The 17,954-nt window shown below is 49.8% G+C and overlaps 2 protein-coding genes across 2 annotated transcripts in view; one reads left to right on the plus strand and one right to left on the minus strand.

Annotated features, from left to right (window-relative positions):
- PARP9 (poly(ADP-ribose) polymerase family member 9) overlaps positions 1 to 12,676 on the minus strand; it is a 542,373-nt gene extending 529,697 nt beyond the window's left edge. The window contains exon 1 of the mRNA XM_075152825.1: positions 12,671 to 12,676. The gene's annotated coding sequence lies outside the window, so the exon portion shown is untranslated. The remainder of the gene's footprint in view (positions 1 to 12,670) is intronic.
- Positions 1 to 17,194, plus strand: part of ITGB5 (integrin subunit beta 5) — a 65,148-nt gene extending 47,954 nt beyond the window's left edge. Inside the window, exons 11-15 of the mRNA XM_075152820.1 lie at positions 9,005 to 9,227; positions 9,898 to 10,001; positions 14,601 to 14,717; positions 15,890 to 16,056; positions 16,613 to 17,194. Coding sequence (XP_075008921.1) covers positions 9,005 to 9,227; positions 9,898 to 10,001; positions 14,601 to 14,717; positions 15,890 to 16,056; positions 16,613 to 16,708 — 707 coding nt within the window. The 3' untranslated portion in view covers positions 16,709 to 17,194. The remainder of the gene's footprint in view (positions 1 to 9,004; positions 9,228 to 9,897; positions 10,002 to 14,600; positions 14,718 to 15,889; positions 16,057 to 16,612) is intronic.
- Positions 17,195 to 17,954: the final 760 nt, after the last annotated feature.

Genomic DNA, 17,954 nt, shown 5'->3' on the forward strand with positions numbered 1-17,954 from the left:
TTGCAGCTCTCCCCAAATCTGGCAGCAGCTCCTTGGAGGACCAACCCGCACAGAGCGCTGCTGTTCCTCCCTCTTTTCATTGGGGTTTCTCCTTGTCCTTGAGCAGACCTTTTGCAAGCGTTAATGCATGCTAATGAGGCATTAAATGCCAGGGCAGAATTAAAGAATAAAGAAGTGACGTCTTCGACATCTTTATGGGAGCCAGAGCTCTGTCTGTGGGTCTCTGTTCTTAAAGTGGCACAGCATGTGGGTCGCAACCGGAGGTGTCATCTGATGGTGCATGCACGTACCCAAACCCCCCGTCCTGCTGCAGCATCGCCTCCCACGGGCAGAAACCTCCTATCTCAGAAAGTAGAAAGCTCCAAAATAAAACCAAGATGAACTTTGAAAACACAGTGCATCGCCTACTCGCTCCCTAAAGAGAGAAGATGGTCTTAGAACAAACGCGCTTAAATGCTCTGCCTTTATGGCCGGCGTCCCACTGAGTTTGGCGTTTGCATTTGGTCCTTCTGATGATAGTGATTAACAGAAATAAACATTTGGAAATGAAGCTGTATTTGGGGTTTAGAGGCAGATAAAAGCCTCAAACCAGCAGGTGAGTGAAATTCGGGTCTCCACATTTCTTGTTGGCATGCACTGACAACCTGTGAATTTTGCTTGGTTTGGTTTAAAAAATTGAATTTAAACAATTGACCTGAAAGAGAAGTGCAGCACAGGCTGTGGGTTTGTTCTTTCTCTTTTTTTTTTGTCTTATTTTGAATGAAATTCTGACTTCTTCCAGCTTCTTTGGGAAGGGAGAAATCCATTCCAAAACCATGGACCTTTGGTGAACTTGCATCAGATTATGTGTTTGCATCCAAACACAGAACTGGGCAAGGCTCCCACAGCACTGGATTTTGCAGAGAGAGAATCTGCTCCAGAGTCCACTCCTCTTGACAAGGTCCAGATGAAAGGACATTTTGCCCATTTGGGCTTCGGCAGGGTGGGAATTACTCTGCTTTTCATTTGAAGGATGGACCTGAACCATAGAATTTGGCCCTGGAGTTCAGGCATTTGGGATCGTTCAGCTTTATTTTGGAGCCAAGTTTTATTTTAAGAACAAATCTGGAGGTTTTGGGTGGTAGGAGCTGGTAGGAGGCTACTTGGGCACCAGAGCAGGGAGACAAAGCTCATCCTTTCTGGAGGCACCATGCATCAATGAAAGGGTTGCAGCACTATAGCTTTTCTCAAGCCCTTTATCTGCATTTCATCTAACTGCGTGCTTACCATATGTCACCTCATGTTTCTAAATCTTCCTTCACGGTGACAAAAGCTGAAGGCTAAATATAGAGTTGTATAAGCAGACCTGGGCAAATAGATGGGCCATGAAGTATGTAAGTGGGGGAGAAGCTCCTGGTTCTGGACCCATGGGTGTTGGTGGTATCTGGGCAGGGTTGGGAGAGCCAATTGAAAATGGGTCTTTGCCAAGCGGTTTCCTTTTTCAGGCTTTTTGGGGTGAAAGGAAACAAGTGGGGGAGCTGCAGTGAGGGGGTTTTGCGCACTGGAAGAGCGGATCTCATCTGTTAGGGGTTTGCAGATGAAATTCCTTAATGTGCCTGCGGGGCTGGAGAGTTGGCTAGAGCAGGGAGTACCACAGTGGGAGAGGCATCAGTGTGTCCCATGAGAGACCCAATAAACACCTGTGTCGAGGGGATGGAGGTCAGTGGAAAAGGACAGTGGCACAGAGCCCTTTTTGAGTTAGAGGACTGGAGGGAAACAGAGGATGGGGAAAAAAACAGGATTCCACACACACACATACATACATCTGGCTTAAGGAATAATAAGAACTATTAGCAGTTTCTGCAGTGCCTTCCATGTCAGTGCTTAAGTGGTGATGAAGCCAAGGATGAGCATGTGCCCCAATTTGGTGGGATGGTATTTGGACCCATGGCTCGAAGGGAACCGGCGCACCCATCCCGATTCCCCCGTTCAGGATGAAGCACTGTTTCTCTGGGAGGCTCTGGCAGCACCCCTCGCCCCGTATCACTCCCTGCATTGGTAGCAGGGTAGGCAGCAGGACCTAAAAGCTCCAATTCCCAGCTCTGGGTCTCCATCCAAAAGGCCACGTGTGGCAGGCTCAGCTGAGGCGCTAATGTAAGCAAAAGTCGAGAGATTTGTGGAGTGCTGAGCTTACTTTAAAAAAAAAAAAAAAAGGAACGCTTTATTTTAAGAAATGCAGCTTTAGATCTCCTTCAGGAAATTACTCCTTGCTGCTGGTTTTGGCTTTCTGGTGGATCATCAGCCGTATCTCGTGATTGCGTTTCAGCTCCGCTTCTGTAGCGGAGAGAAGGAAAATGAGGAAAGGCTGGCCAGGGCTGCTGCAGGAAATCCGCCTGCCCCGGATTGCTTTCAGCTGCCTTCATGAGACAGCAGTTTCCAAAGCCATGTTTTCCCTGCCCAGTTGTCATTTAACCCAGAAGTTCCCAAGTGAGTGAGAAATTGGTGGGGCTGAGAGGTTTTTTTTGTAAGGGCAGTGCTGCAATGTATGGGATGCTGGCAGTAATGTGGAGCTGGTGATGGGGCTTGTGGTACCCAAGGCTGAATTAGCAACTCAAGCATGTAATTATTCCTCTACGTTTGGTTTCATTAGTCTGTATCTCTGATGCTATTTTTGATGACTGGTGAGCTCAACCAGCGCTAGGATTGAAATAAAGGCTTATTTAAAGCCTTGTCGATTCTTGGCCAAACCCATATGCTTCAAGATATAAATATCCATTGAAATTAATGCAGTGAGAAGATGGGCAGATCCATGGTGTCTGGTGTAAATAACATACAGAAAAGCACTATTTACTTATTACTAGCCTCTTAGTGTTTGTTTTGTTTCAGTTTTGTGGTGTGGATAAATGAGCGTGGGCGAGCTCTCTTCTGGTGTGAATGGAGACAGTCAGTGGATGCAGTTCAGTTTACACAGGAACCTTGGACCCTTGACGTTTGTCTGTCTTTATTTATATAGTAACTTTCTTTTCACAAGGAGGTGGTTGTGCTCGGTAGGCTCCAGGAGCTGGGGATGCTCCTGCCAGCCTGCCGCCCTTTTTTTCTCTGCCAGACCGGTGTGACCTGGGGAATGGATCCTAAGCCCATCCCCACTGTTTAAAATTTCCCAAGCTTTCCCTGACTTCCTACCGGTGCCGACCATCTGGCAGCAGAACGGCGCCGCGAACTTGAGCTGTGCCGCGGGCAGGCTGCCTCGCCTTGCCTGGCCTCTTGATGTGCAGCGCCGGCTGCTTTGAGTCATGGAAAGAGATTAGTGGGGAAGTCGATGATTTATTTGCCTAAGCAGGCACTGTGTCTTACCATAGCCCTTTCCCAAATGGAAAGGTCTATGTTTTCCAAGTGTTCAAAGCCTCTTCCGCTGCCCTTCCTCCTCCCACTCAAAATGTGCTGTTCCCAGAGCCTCTCCTGCAGACGTCGGATGCTTTCGCTGGGAGATGGGCTGGTCTGGTACAAAACCGATGCTCAAGCAGTGCCCTGTGTCAGTAGGGTTTCAGTGCTTCTTTCATAAGCAGATGGTTTTGGTGCCTTCATCTCTAGGGAGCACAGACAAAGTGGCTTCTGCTCTCCGGGTGACGGGCACAGCGGCCAGGGCTCATTAAAGGGATGGCACCGGGGAATCTGGAAGTTGCTTGTCATAACTTATTTCTCTTAATTGGTTTTCCTGTGGGTTTTTTTGTGGGGTTTTTTCGAACTAGTTGGTCAAGTAACCAAAAATGACAAAAGCACAGCATTTTGAAGGTCCTGACCCAAAGCCTGGATGTGAGCACGGAGGCACAAAAATAAGTGGATTGATTTAATGGGAACATGCAGTATGACCTTTCCCCTCCCGAGTGCTCAGAAACCAAGAAACTGGCTTAAAAATCATTAGGATTTTTTTTTTCTTGTATGGTAGGCACATCAATTTAATTTCCTAGAAGGTGGGAAAAAAAGGAAGCGCTGGAAGGGCTTGTTTTCGCATCCTTTCTCCCCCTCCATAAAAGCTGGGATCATTTTTTATTTCTCTCAAAAGAAAGCCAGTATTTTTGCATAATTTTGTGGTCCCCAAAAGTAGGGGGCTTTAGGAAAACCACTTTCTGTCAAAAGACCAAGCGACAGAGCTTTTAGTGCACTGAGTTTCAGACCTCTTGGTGCAGCAGCGGTCGGTGCAATTCCTACAAGGCAAACTCAGTTGTTGCAGAGGGCGGACGGGCTGTTCCGCCGAGCACTCGGCCACCGCGGGGTCCCACTTTGCAGCCTGCTGTCAGGAAGCCGGGATGAAATCAGGGTCAGAGGCTGGAAGTTTCTGCCAGAAGCTGCTATCCCGATTCCTGCTTGCCGGCAACGACCCTGCACTGGTGTCGGGCTGCCAAGCCGGGTTTGTGCAGTGCCGGGGTGAAGCAGAGGGGATTTGGTCTGCGGCTGTCGTCCCGGCGGGCAGCTGAAGGGGAGAGGCAGCGGCGGCTGGGGTGAAACGAGGACGACTGGATGTCCTGCCAAAAGCCACCTGAGTGACAGCGAGACGTGCAGCCCAGCCAGGGCCCGGCAGTGGGATGGGGATGTATTTCGGGGCGGGGAGAGAGTCAGAGGGACCAGCTGGGCTGCAGGTCTCGGTCCACGTCAGTGGCCTCCTTGGTTAGAGGGTGCCTCCAAGCAGCAGTGCGCCCTGCGGCTCCCGCCCCACCAGAGCCCAGACTAGTCCAAACCTAGTCTGGGGACTGCTCTCCCCCGCCAGAAGCATTGCTTTCCTCTGCTACACCCTCCCAGCATGTTTCTGCAGCCTCCCTGACATGTGTTTCGTGTTAGCCCCCCCAACAATCAAGAGCTGGCTGGAAAGTATGTTATCAAATTCAGAGGGAGCATTTCATTTCCCAGTTAGATCTGGATCTTTTAAACATCTAAGCTCGTCTCATTTCAAGGATGAGAACCGAAAAAAACATCTCGTGTTATGTTTGGAGAACATAATTAATGTCTTTTGGCTTCACAAACCAGCGTTAATAGAGAACATGCAAGCTCAAAGGGTTCAAGGGGGTTAAAATCCAGGGTAATGTCCTGCACCAAGAGACTTCTGCTGGTACAGAGGTGAATTGAAACACACCCTCCTCGAGGACGCATTTATCATCTTGGAAATGAAACTGGGAAGTGAAACTAGGTTCATCATCGACGTAGTGGTGGAAGGCTTCCTGCAGGCGTGATCTTACATGGCATGGAGACTGCTTAACCACACCAGCTTTGCGTGTGACCGCAGGATAGCTGAGACTGGAAACGTGCAGCACATTTTGCTGTGAAATATGAATACCAGGTAGCACTCTGCATGCTGCAAACCTCAGCTCTGGGTCACCGTCACCAAAAGAACTTGCTGTGACCAGCATGCCACGTTGCCTTGGGGCTCCTCTCAGGTTTTGTCCTGATCCAGAGGACAGAGTGTATTCCCATCTCCAGTGCTCCAGGTGGACGCTGAGAAGCGGGACGACCCTTGTCATGCCCGTATGAGAAATAAATGCATCCCTCTCACCACGTTTCTGCAGTCTTCAGGCTGTGTGGGAGATGAAAGGTGAGCACCAGAAGTGGAGCTCACGGTGCTTGCAGGAGCGGTCACTCTTTCAAGCTGATGCAGGCAGTGAACATTGTAACATCTTTGCTGTTAAAGGTCAACATGGAAATTCCCACTCTTGGCACATTCCCTGTGATGACCTTCAGCCAGTGACTTTTTGCACGTTGAGCCAGTGTGGCCGAGGCAGAAAACACATTTCAACATGCTTTTAAATTTTAAGCTCACACCCCACACTTAGTCACCCTCATATATAAGGGCTGTTTCTTCATCCCCTTCAATAAATGAAATTGTTTGCTTTAAGATGCTGTTTCTTAAATTTTCCAGTCGCAGTGGTTTAATAGGATGCATCATTTGGAAATGGCTGTTTCCCTTCCCCGAGACAGTCGTTCCAGGCTCCATCCCCAGCCTGCCAGGGGCTGGAAGGGACCTGCAGGCTTTCTAGCCTCCTATACTGGCCTGGCACTGACGGCTTTAAAAACTGAACCATTTCATGAGCAATAACACTTCCAGAGATGGATTTCCAATGGATTTGTATCTTGTGCTGGGCTCTGTGGTGTCCAAGGGGGACCGAGCTAAGGCTGACCATGCAGGGGCTCTGCCCCTCTGCCCAAGAGCAGAGAGGTGGCTCCCAGCCAGGTCGGGACCAGGGGATGGTGTGAATGCAGTCGGCTTGCTTCTCTTGGCCCTCACAGCTCAAATTCAAGCGTGAGTGCATTTACTAAATGCCATATACACAGAGCCCCAATGCCAGCTGCTTTGGATTCCCTGAAATAGTGCCCATTTAAGAAAACTGTGATTTATAGCTAGTTCGGACACATGCATTGCCATGGAGGCACCAAACCTGCTGTGTGCAAGAGCCTGATTGCCTGACTTAATTGTGAGTAAAAGCCAGCCACCCCATTCGGTTCGCTTGTGAAGCGGAGGGCGCAGGGGGTCCCCGCTCTGCAGCTGCGCCCCGAGCAGCAGCGGTGGTGGACGTAGCTGTGTCCAGGGGCTCAAAACCAGAGTTTTGTAGGGAAGGGGTAAACCAAACTTGCCTGTACGGATGTGTCTGGGGAAAGGGCAAGGCTGTCGTCGTGAAGGCAAACAGAGCGAGGGATTCTTAATCTCCATCAGATGTAGGCAGGGAAGGAGGTCACCTCTAGAGATCTTGTAAACATAACCTCTGTCTAGAAATGTTTGAGTTTGCAGACTGGATCCAAAGCAAACGGGGGGAGTGCAAAAGAGGCTGTAGGAGGGCAACTTGTGATGTGCTGGGACATATGAGATGCCTTGTAAAACAGAAGGTGTTCCCATGACTTTTGGCAAGCGGTATAGCCTGACAATCCACAGCCTCTCTGGTAAACTTGGAGCGATGGGAGAGGCAGGGAGATCAGCGGTTTTGTGCCGATGAAAGGAGCGTGTATATAATTTATCTTGTCTGAGGCGCTTGAGGCTGTTTCCAGTGGGAAAGCTGAGCTGTAATTAGATTGCTGATGAGCCTCGTATACAAACCCTTCAGCTCTATAAACTATGCCTTCAAAGGCATCCCTTCTCCTAGGGACCGACCAAGGAGGAATTCGAGCAGTATTTCCAGCGAGCTGATGGATGCCTTTCTGAAACCAGATGCTCGGCAGCCAGCCACTCCACTTACCGGCACTGAAAGCCTTTAAGCCTGTTGACTTTCTCAGCCCGTCACTAAACCCCATAGTTGCAAGGGGATGCTTTGGAAGAGGAAAACCCTTACTGGATCAGTTTCTTTATCCATCTCCTCTGTGAGCTGCCCCAAGCTACTCCCTGGGGGAGGTTCAGCTGGTCCCAGCAACCTTCATGGTACTGGCTGGGACATAGAAGTCTTGCTTGGACACAGGAGATGGTGCTTGTTGATTTAAATTTTTTTTTTTTTAAGGTGTTTTAAGGTTTTGGGGAGTACTTCTTAAGAAAAGCTGTTAGGAAAACAGAGTAGGAAAGACCTTATGAAATGGTCGACCTACTAGGCTTTTTGCTGCTAAACCGTGGGTTCAAAACCAGCAAGGAAGCACTGCTCCATTCCCATCTTCATTTCTCTCGACGTAGACAGAGAAAGAAGAGATTAATTTGTACAAAACACCAGCCAGCCCAGTAAATATAGAAGCCCTTGCAGGAGCCCTCTCTTTTACACCATTTTGAGGGCCCAGCAGTGATACTGATCTCCAGAGGGTCCACAGCGGGCAGGGAAGCGTGGAGGAGAAAACTTCTTGCTGAGTGGTGTGGCCTGGAGCAGGCTAGGCTGGAAGCGTGGCTTAGGCCCCCCATTTACTGGCACAACGACTCTGCTAGCAAAATCCGATGCCGTTGCAAGACCGAGCAGAAAACTGCCTGCAGTCTGGCTGTGCTGGCTCCTGCCTGGCTCAGCCTGATCGCATCCTCTCCGCCACATCCTCTGGTGCCCTAAAGTATTTGTCTGCCCAGTGCCGTGCCTCTGAGACAGAGACATCTGGTTTGAGAAGCAGTATTTTGAAAGCTGCTGCCAGAGACCCTTCGTCAGCCTGGATATTTTTGCTACACCAGTAGCAGTGGAAATCACGGTACTAAACTGCACATAACCCTCCTAGCTTAGCTGGAGCCTTCAGGTGGGCACACGAGTGAAGCCGAGTGATGCTTAGGGGACTGAGTGACAGAGATGCTGCTGGCCTTCTGCGGAGGTGGGAGGTGTAGAGCTCTGCAAAGCCCAGTTACACGGTGCCGGGCACCAGGAGGCAGAGGTGGGGGATATTCATTCTGCGGGTAAGAAAGGCTCATGAAAACACGCTGCTGAAACGTGCTCTCAGGTGTCAACGTTTGGTGGTGTTAAGCACTGAATGGGGGTGAACCAGGAGGGTGCAAAAGGGCACCCTGAAAAGAGAGGGGTACTTGGGAATCCTCAACCAGAGAGAGGAAAATAAGAGAGTAACAAGTTGGACACCTGACGGGAGCATGCAGTCTCTGCCAGCTAATCATGTTTGGGCTCTGCAATAGACCTGCCTAGACCTGCTCATTTTGCTGCCCTCCACCTGCAGAAGGGTGACAGTGCTACGCTGAGCGGGGATCCCGGGGGGACGTGGGGTGGAAGTCACCTCCCCAGCAGGCTGTGTCTGCTCGAAGGGAGCTGCCTGTTCTCCCCATGGTCAGCATCACTGCTGGTACCTCCCAAGGGCAGTTTGTGTCCCTGTCCTGGCCACCTGGTCCCACCTAGGAAGGGAGAGGTGCCCATTTGTCTTGAGTGACTACAGAGGGAAGCTGGAGGACCTGCGAGTAGGTATTTTTTGCTGCTAAATGTAGATAATAATGTGATATCTAGGTGTTTCCCATCACCATCTATTTGATGCTCTGCCAAATAAGGTCTCTCTCTGGCAGCTTTTCCTGTTGGGCTGCTGATCCCTCCCGCGCAGGGGCAGCTGGCCCGGGATGCTGCTGATGCCTCCTCCCCGCTCTCGCCTTCAGGCCACGGAGAGTGTCACTGCGGGGAGTGCAAGTGCCACGCCGGTTACATCGGGGACAACTGCAACTGCTCCACCGAGACGGACAGCTGTGTTTCTAGCGACGGGCAGATGTGCAGCGGCAGGGGCACCTGCGTCTGTGGGAAGTGTCAGTGCACCGAGCCGGGGGCTTTTGGAGAGACGTGTGAGAAGTGTCCCACCTGCCCAGGCGTCTGTAGCACCAAAAGGTACTCACGGGGGGGCTTCATTTGGTTCCTGGGAGACTTTGCAGCTAAGGAATTACTCCCGCTTTGTTAAACAGGGTTGATTAGCCCTAGGCAAGCCTGCTGCTGCTCAGAGCCCCTGCTAAGCAACCTGAGGTTATCCCAGGCAGAGAAGCAACAAGTGTTGCTGCCCAAGTCCTCATGGAGGCTCAGGTCCTCATTCATTTCCAGTGCTGTCCTGCTCTGGAGGAAAGGATGGCAACCCCCGTTTTGCTGCACCCTGAGCTGCAAACATCGGGCCTAGCGAGCTGCAAGCTGCAGAGGAGGGGAGGACGGGGATGACTGCCTGCCTCGCAGCGAGGAAGTCTGTCCTCAGACTGGTGCAGAGCTGCAATACTGTCTGCCTTGATCTCAGGCAGGATGGATTTTGCAGTAGCTGACGTGCAGTTCCTGACATCCAAAGCGCAAACAAACCCCAAACCTACCAGCTGTTTTGCACCTTCATTGAATCCACTCCTAGAATAAATCCGTCCTTGAGATGGAGATGCTTGGCCCTGAAGTTGCTCTTTCCTTGTGGTGCAGATGTGCAGCCTCCAGACCAACACCCAGGGAGTCCCTTTCCGAGGGGTGAATCTCTATGTTCATGCGTTTTCTGATGGGTGCTTAATCTTCCCCTCCGTGTGTCTTTCTGCAGGGACTGCATTGAATGCAAGCTGTTTAACTCAGGAAGACTGGCTGATAACCAAACCTGCCAAAAGCACTGCAAGGACGAGATCATCACCACTGTGGATGTTCTCGGTAAGTAGGCAGCAGCAGGACTGCAGACAGTGGGAGCCTGTCACGGATGAACGATTTAGATCGCTTAAAGAATCACTGTCAAAGATATTAGCAAAAGTGGTTTTAATATGATTTTGTAAAAGTGCGACTTAACAAAGTTCGATGGCAAGGTTCACTCTATCACTTCCTACATGGATGAAGCATACAAAGGAAAATCGAGTTAGAATCAAGCTAGAATGATTTATACAGAGACTGAAGACACAAAAGGGTAAGGGAGACTCTCCTGCTGAGTCACGAGGTTCAGAGAAGACCGCCTTGCTTTCTAAACTCCTAATGGAGCTTATGTGCGGCTGGATCCACTCCTAGTCCCAGACTTGGTCAGTGGTTTATGTTTAAGGGATTACATGTGTCTAGTAGAAGTCTAAGGTTCATTCACAGTTTAAGGTGGATCACAGAATTTTAGCAGCACTTAATCATTGACTAATTTAACATTTACAAAGTGAGTCAATAGAATTTACTACAATCACAACAGTTGACTTAATTACAGATTTGAGATGCCAATATTTATATTGTACTTGCTATTGGGTACGTAAATCAATTCACACACGCACGCACACAGACACAAAAATATGTAAATGTACAAAGGCACACCTGTTAAAAATTCCCTTCGAGTTCAGTGAAATATTCACTTTAAAAGTCTCGGCATTTCTCAATGGGCGAGGGTTGAGCCTCAAGGAGTGAAGGGTTTTGGCCTAGGTCCCATCGTCAGCTTTTGGGCGACGGTCCTCTGAACTTTGCAAACTTGAGAGTTTGCGAGCTCTGAGAGGCGTCCCTCTCAGAGGGAGATGCTGGTCGCAGCCCGCTGCGGTCCAGGAGAGCTCAAAGGGCCTCACTTAGGACCGCAAGGTGATTGGCTTTAGTCATCACTAAATTTCCATCCTGGCCGCAGTCTTGGTCGGTAATTACTGAAATTCTCAAAATTCCAGTAACAATGGTACCGTTCCACTCGAGCTACGATCCAGGTAAAGAATGGTGCGAGGCTGTCGGGAGATGACTAATTATTCCTGCTCTCGTTCCTCACCTTGGCCAGGCAACAGGAGTTCCTGGTACGGTCAAGGGACGCTTCATCGCCCAACTCATTACACAAAGGCCAAGGCTAATGGGAATTCCTGAGATCGTAGAGCGGCCCAGGGGTGTGGGGGAAATGCACCACCACAGAGCCAGCGTTGAACTCCTCTTAACCAGACCAAGACATATCTGTAAAGAAAGCCTTGGGGAACGCTTGGTATTTAGAAATGTATGTGTGTATGTAGCGTGTGTATGTAGTATGTGTGACCCTCTCTCCAGGCTGTAACCTATATTGAAGTAAAAAACTCTTTGATTTTAAAAAACATCTTACCACATCTAACCACTACCATCAGTGCAAGGAGCAAAGAGAGTGGGATGAGATCAGATGAGACAGAAGATTAGATGAGCCGTGAGAGAGTGCAAAAGGACGAAATATCACCCAAAAAAGGCATTTTCTAATCTTCTGAGAATTCATCTTGGAAGGAGTGAGCTTGTAAGAGAAAGCAAAGCTGTTTTGGAGACGATGAGTTCTGCTTTGGTGGAACTGACTGCTATAAGTCCCCTTGGCAAGTTCCTTTCCTTCCCTTTGTGTCCTCTTCTAGAGGTCACCCCACACATGCATCCCTCAGCAGATGACTTTCTCCGCCTTCTTTTCAAGCTCTTTTCAACCCCTGGTTGCTGGAGTAGAGGGGATTCAAACTTGTGACAGTTTTAATCTCAATGCTGACCCTGACCTTAGCAATACCCCTTGGAGGGAGGGAGGGAGGTCAAGCAGGGATAAATTACTGTCCACATGTGACATTTCCTCCTCTTCCCATAGTTTATAGAGGTAGGAGTGCTCTACCTTGCCCACCCTTTCTCTCCCTTCCTCCTGAGCTGCCTGCAGGCGGTGTTTTTCCCATTGACTCCTCTCACATCCAGTGTCTAGCTTTTAAATTACGACCAGTGGGGTTTCCTACCTTTCCCTTTGGGAGACTTGCTCTCATTCTCTCCATCCTCCCTGCAATTTACAGGGGAGTACACCCACAGCAGCACACTGCGAGAGGTTACAAGGCACTTCCAAACCACACGAAGCTCCTTTCTGATGCCTAGCCGGCCTGAGTTTCTTAGGAGCCAGCCAATACTGGGGATTAAAGCTCAACTTTCCTGCCTGGGTGTTGCACCATGCCAAAGCCAGCTTTCGTGCTGTCTGTACCCTGGGAGGTGAGGCTGGGCTGTGGTTTTCCAACCTCCCGAATGGCTTTCAGAGAAAAACACAGCCAAATTTCTGTTTTGAGAGATTTTGGGGAGTTACGCTTATTATTCTGTTGAACTACTGCATCAGATTGAAGGTAGTGCTGAGCTCTTGGGAGCTCAGGGTACTCTGCAGCTTGGAGATCTGGGTTGCTAGAGAAAGAGGTAAAGCAAAATATTTCTAGAGAAAGTGCTTGGGGACTACGGACTTCTTCACAGGCAGACTCAGCCAAATCCTGGTCTTCAAGTGCTTTTGTGTTATGTAGCACATGTTAAAAGTCCCTGCTGAGAGGCCAAACGCTGATATTTGTCACAGAAGACATAGGTCTGCATTGTCCTGGCAGTGAGGGATGGGACGTTCTTAAATATCGAGTTGCAATGAATACACCCTGGAAGATCCCAAGTGCCTTTTGGATCTGGGTATGAAGCAGCCAGTGCTTCAAAGCTGTGCAGAGCAGAGGCATCTGTTGTTGGACTCACGAGCCAGAATGATGCCTTTTGGGAGGCTTATATGACTTGCATTGGACTCTGCAGGATCTCCTTCGCTTCTGCAATATTACATTTCCATTTCTGATGGTTCCAGAGAGGAGCTTTCAACACGAGAGGAGCATGACAGGTCCAGCGCTGAGCTGAACCTGCCAACAGCACACATCAGAGCACCTGAAAGCTCAATGGGGCCATCACACCTCTCTCTGTGGACGTGTGATCTCTGAAACCTAGTGAAGACCAACAGAGATCATTACTATTGAGACTTTAATCACTGTATCTTTTAGTAGAATAATGGTGCAAGGATGGGATTGAAAGCAGCTGGGCCTGGAGGAACTAAGATTTGCTGTTCAACTAAGTTTTGCTGCTCAACTCATAAAGGCATTAGTCAAGGAACATTAGTCAAGGAAGTTTTATCTATATTAATCTAATTAGTACTTTGCTTTGTAAAAATCAGCACTTCTCCAGCCCTGCCTTTGATACCACTGTGTAGGTAGAGCAGGTTTTCCTGTCCTGAGGTAGGAACAGCTGAGGTTTGTCCACACCAGGAACTTTGTCAGGACTCACCACAGGGGCAGCTCAGAGCTGTTGAAATGGAAGGTATTAATCTTTCGACTGAAAGCAGGTCAAAGGCATTGAAAGGAAAGACAAACAGACAGGAGAGAGATAAGGGGCTGGAATAGCAGTAGTCATTAACACGATCATTTTTCAGCGTGACAGACAGGCACGGGTCCGAGTGAGGAGGAGAGCCATGGGAAGCATTTTCCAGGTGCCTAAGCCAAAGTCAGGTCTTTGCCAGCCCATAGCACCGGGTGCCCAGATCCCTTCCTCTCCCTTGAAACTCTCAGCCCGTGCAGGCCTACAGAGATGTGCTCCTGCAGAGCTACCTTTGCTGAAACTTCGTAATGGCTTTTGTGAAGCAGCCTTCCTCAGGAAGCATCTTAGAGTGTCCAGAGCAGCCACAGGCTCTGCCTGGTGCTACGGTATGTTAAACAGGCAAAGAAACAGCGCCCGTATGGCCATGGGAACCAAGTAGTCTCATTTCTTGCAACTCCCCCATCTCCGCATCCTCCCTTCCAACCAGCTCCTCCCTTCCCCCTCCCTCCCTCCTCCCCTCCCCATTTTCCTCTTCTATCTCACTCTTTAAAAACAAACTTTTCAACCGTTTCCGGAGCTGGAGCTGCTCAGCACAGCTGGAGCACGAGCCAGCCATGGGCTGCTGCTGCCGCTGGCCCTGTCCGTGTCCTCACAGGCTCAGTCTGTGCCCCTCACTTTCTCTTCAGCTTCCACTCTTTAAGAAATTTAGCAAATTAAGAAGAAAATGGCATTTATTGCCAAAGCAGACTTGTGCAAAGGGAGAGTGTGTGTGTGTGTGTGTGTGTGAGGTTGCGTCTGTTTGCCATGCAGTGTTTGCCGAGTGCCACATTTTCTCAAGCAGTAGGTCTGGATGCTGCTCAGTTACGGTTTGCACGAATCATGATCAAACCGTGCTGCTTTCCAGGCTCGGTCCCCGTTCCTCTGCTCCCTGGCACCCGTGGGAAGCCCTGCTCAGCTTGCAGAGGAGAATTGTGCTAATTCCTAATATTAAACCTGCCAACTAAGTCAACCAAGTGCCATATTGCAACTTTAGACATATCCCACTAGAAAGGGGGACTAGGTCAAAATCAGGGGAACCCACACCATCGGAAATTGTTAGAGGGGAGTAGCTTACTAAGAAGAGGGTGTTGGAAGCATTTGTGTAAGAAATTAGGATACAAGAGTTCTGCAGTCTTTAGGAATTTTTTTTTATATAAAAACCAAAACAAAACTCTGTGATTCTGCATCTCATTCCAGAAACAGATGACCCGAACGCGATCCTCTGCGCCTACCCGGTGAACAACTGCGTCATGAAATTCACCTACTTGGAGCTTCCCAGTGGGAAATCCAACCTCACCGTCCTCAAAGAGCCAGGTTGGCCATCCCTTGGGTTTCCTTTTAATAGCACAGGATGCCTTGCGAGAGGTGACAGGCTATTGGGGGGCAGAAAGGCTGGTTTCACTGGCTGCACGAAGGCATGTGCAAGCAGATGAACCAGGATGATTTAAAAAAATGAGGTGTTTTACAGTGCTGAAACCCAGCTCCAAATGCTCCCAACTCAGTAAAAAAGGACTCTGACCGAGAGCGAAACATGCACCTGAGCCACCAGCATTGCTAGCAAGCGGCTGGAGGGCTTCCTGCCAGCTCAGGATGCTGAAATTAAACCCAGTCTATTTACGTTCCAAAATGCATGCCATGTACTGGTTTGGTGATACAGCCACTGTGAGCAAAAAAAATCAGAAGGGGACACCTGGTGCTGCTGCTGGTTAAGTCAGGATGTTAGGAAAACCCCACACCATCTATGGATTTCTGCATCTCCAAAGAGCTAACTCTGGTCCTAGCAGTGCAAGGGCTGTGTGTCCCTGCTCCCCTCCCCAGGCTGCTGCAGACAGCTGTGCTTCCCAGTGTTATTTTAATCACGTGCAATGCAGTTTCTCAAAGAAAACCCCACGTGGTGCTGCAGGACAAGCTGGCGAGCACCCAGCAGTAGCTTCTCGCAATCTGCTCTGGTCCTCCGAGGCACAGGCCAGTATGGGAAAGACGGAGATACCGCACGTTTTATTTTATTTGTGCTGCGGCTTGCACTTAATTGAAAGACCAGTTGATTAGCTGACAGTTAATGTATTTATTTAGAGTGCCTCATGATCACCTGTCTCCATGTGGGCCAGAAGCTGAGCTGGCTTTTGCCAGAGATGCCTTAACCCTCTGTGTCCCACGAGGGTCATCTGGCATTAAAACCAGATGTCAGTGTTGGATGGTGGCACTGCAGCACTGCTGTCCCCCCGGAGCCCTATGTGACATCCCGGCTCCAGTGACGGCCATGAGAGCTGTGCCTTTGACCTGCCTCTAGCCAAGAATTTATTTAATTAAAAAAAAAATCCTTTTGGTTTCAGAGAGGATTGTTGCTTTTTTTAATTTAGTCACTGCTGCTAGCACTGCCCTGAGGTCACTTGCTCAGTGGCTGCGGTCCAGGTTATTACGTCCCCGTATCCTGATCCGGGATACACTCACACCAGAGCTAATTACCTTCTCCCCCTCGTTACCAGCGTGCAGCTCAGCCCCCAGCGCCGTGACGATCGTGCTGGCGGTGATCGGCAGCGTGGTGCTGATCGGCATCATCCTGCTGGGGCTCTGGAAGCTGCTCGTCACCATTCATGACAGACGGGAGTTTGACCGATTCCAGAGTGAACGCTCCCGGGCCAGATATGAAATGGTGAGCCCGGGGGGGGTGCTGCTGGCATATGGGGAGGGGGCTGTCGGGATGCGCTGGCAGCAAACCGCTCTGCAGTGATGGAGGAGGGTGGCAGGCGCGAGGGATGCAGGTGCCCGTGCCCCGCGGTGCCACGCAGCAGAGCTTCAGTGTCCGGCACGTCGCACTGCCCTTCCCCTTGGCAAGTCACAAATACTCTGCAAAATTATACCCAGCCTTCGGTTTCATCATGTATTTCCCAGCAGCGCTGGAGGGCTGAGGGAGTAGGGGAGTGGGGGCCGAGTTCTGTGGCAGCAGCCAGGTTGGTCTGGTCTACGAGGGAGCCCTTCTGGGAGGCTTTGCCCAGCAATTGAGGGCGTCACCCGTGCCTGCAGACAGGACGGATGGTGGGTCTGATGGAGAAACAACACTGCTTTTGGATCTGAATGCACATTTCGGTCAAAGCGAAATGCAGCAGTATCTCCAAACTAATTGGCACAGGGGGGATTATACACATTTTCACCATGACACGGACTTTGTTCCTCACCTTTGTTCTTTTTGTCTGCTCATTTCTCCAAAGGCATCCAATCCTCTCTACCGAAAGCCTATTTCCACGCATAATGTAGAGTTCACATTCAACAAGCTCAACAAGTCTTACAACGGTACGATTGACTGATGGGGTCTCGGTGCCTGGGAGACAATTGCTTGACTGTATGTGCTGCTTCCCCACTTGAAGATGGGATCCTCTTCAGGGGCGAGAATCCCTTACAACAGGACTGGTCGATGACCAAAGCCTGTTATTTGCACAGTAAGGAGAAAAGTCTGGTTCATCCTGGAGGCACGGACGCGAAGGCAGGCTCCCCGCCTGTGCTGATGGACTCCAAGCCGTGTGCGACTCCATACCCCAGCTTTCTGGATATATTAAACCTGCCAACTAAGTCAACCAAGTGCCATATTGCAGCTTTAGACATATCCCATTAGAAAGGGTGACTAGGTCAAAAATCAGGGGAACCCATGCCATTGCAAGTTGTTAGGGGGGAATTAGCTTAAAAAGAAGAGGGTGTTGGAAGCATTTGTGTAAGAAATTAGGATACAAGAGTTCTGCAGTCTTTAGGAATTTTTTTTATATAAAAAACAAAATAAAACTATTGTGCATATATGATGCTGTGAGTAGAGTTCATTGTTTCCTTGCTGAGCCCCCCACCAAAACTGGGGCTTGCTCCTGCAAGCAACAGTGTTGCTACCTGATTGATTTATTAATAAATCTTTATCGATCAAAGCGTGGCTATAAAAATAGGAGCTGGAGCCACAGTGACTGCCGCAGAAGGTATGTTGATTTAATACCCTGGTGTTGACCCAGGGCGGGGAGTGCCACAAAGAGCTCCCACTCCGTGCCGGCCGTGTTAAACAGACGGGAAACTGGTGGGAGCCTTAGGGAAATGGGAGTTTAGGCTGAGGAAACTGAATTAAACACCCATTCCGTGGGGTGTGCAAGTCGGCGTCCGGCCTGGGAGCCTGCAGGAGAGCAGCTGGGAGCACACGGCAGCTCATCCAGACCTCTGACTCTTTACCAGAGGACTAGAGCTGTGGGGTCCAGCGGAGCACAGCTGGAAAAGCAGGGGAGCCCTGAGCTTTTGGCTGGAAAGGGAGCTGGATAAAACCCAGTGTTTTTGCTTCACAGCATACATTTTGCTTTGGTTTTGGGTTTTTTTTCCCCAAAAAACTCTTCCCCCAGCCCCATCTGTTTTCCTCTGGAGCTGGGGTTTGGGTTACCCTGGCTGACAGCTGCAGCTTTAAACCCACACAGACTGCAGCGGGGCTGCAGCCGCCGGCAGGAGAGAGAAACCGGAGCAATTGCTACTGCCTGCTTTTTTTTTTTTTCTTTTTTCTTTTTTTCTTGTCTCTGTGCCCTGAACAGATCA

This window comes from Calonectris borealis, chromosome 6 (genome assembly GCF_964195595.1).
Source record: "Calonectris borealis chromosome 6, bCalBor7.hap1.2, whole genome shotgun sequence".
Taxonomy (NCBI): domain Eukaryota; kingdom Metazoa; phylum Chordata; class Aves; order Procellariiformes; family Procellariidae; genus Calonectris; species Calonectris borealis.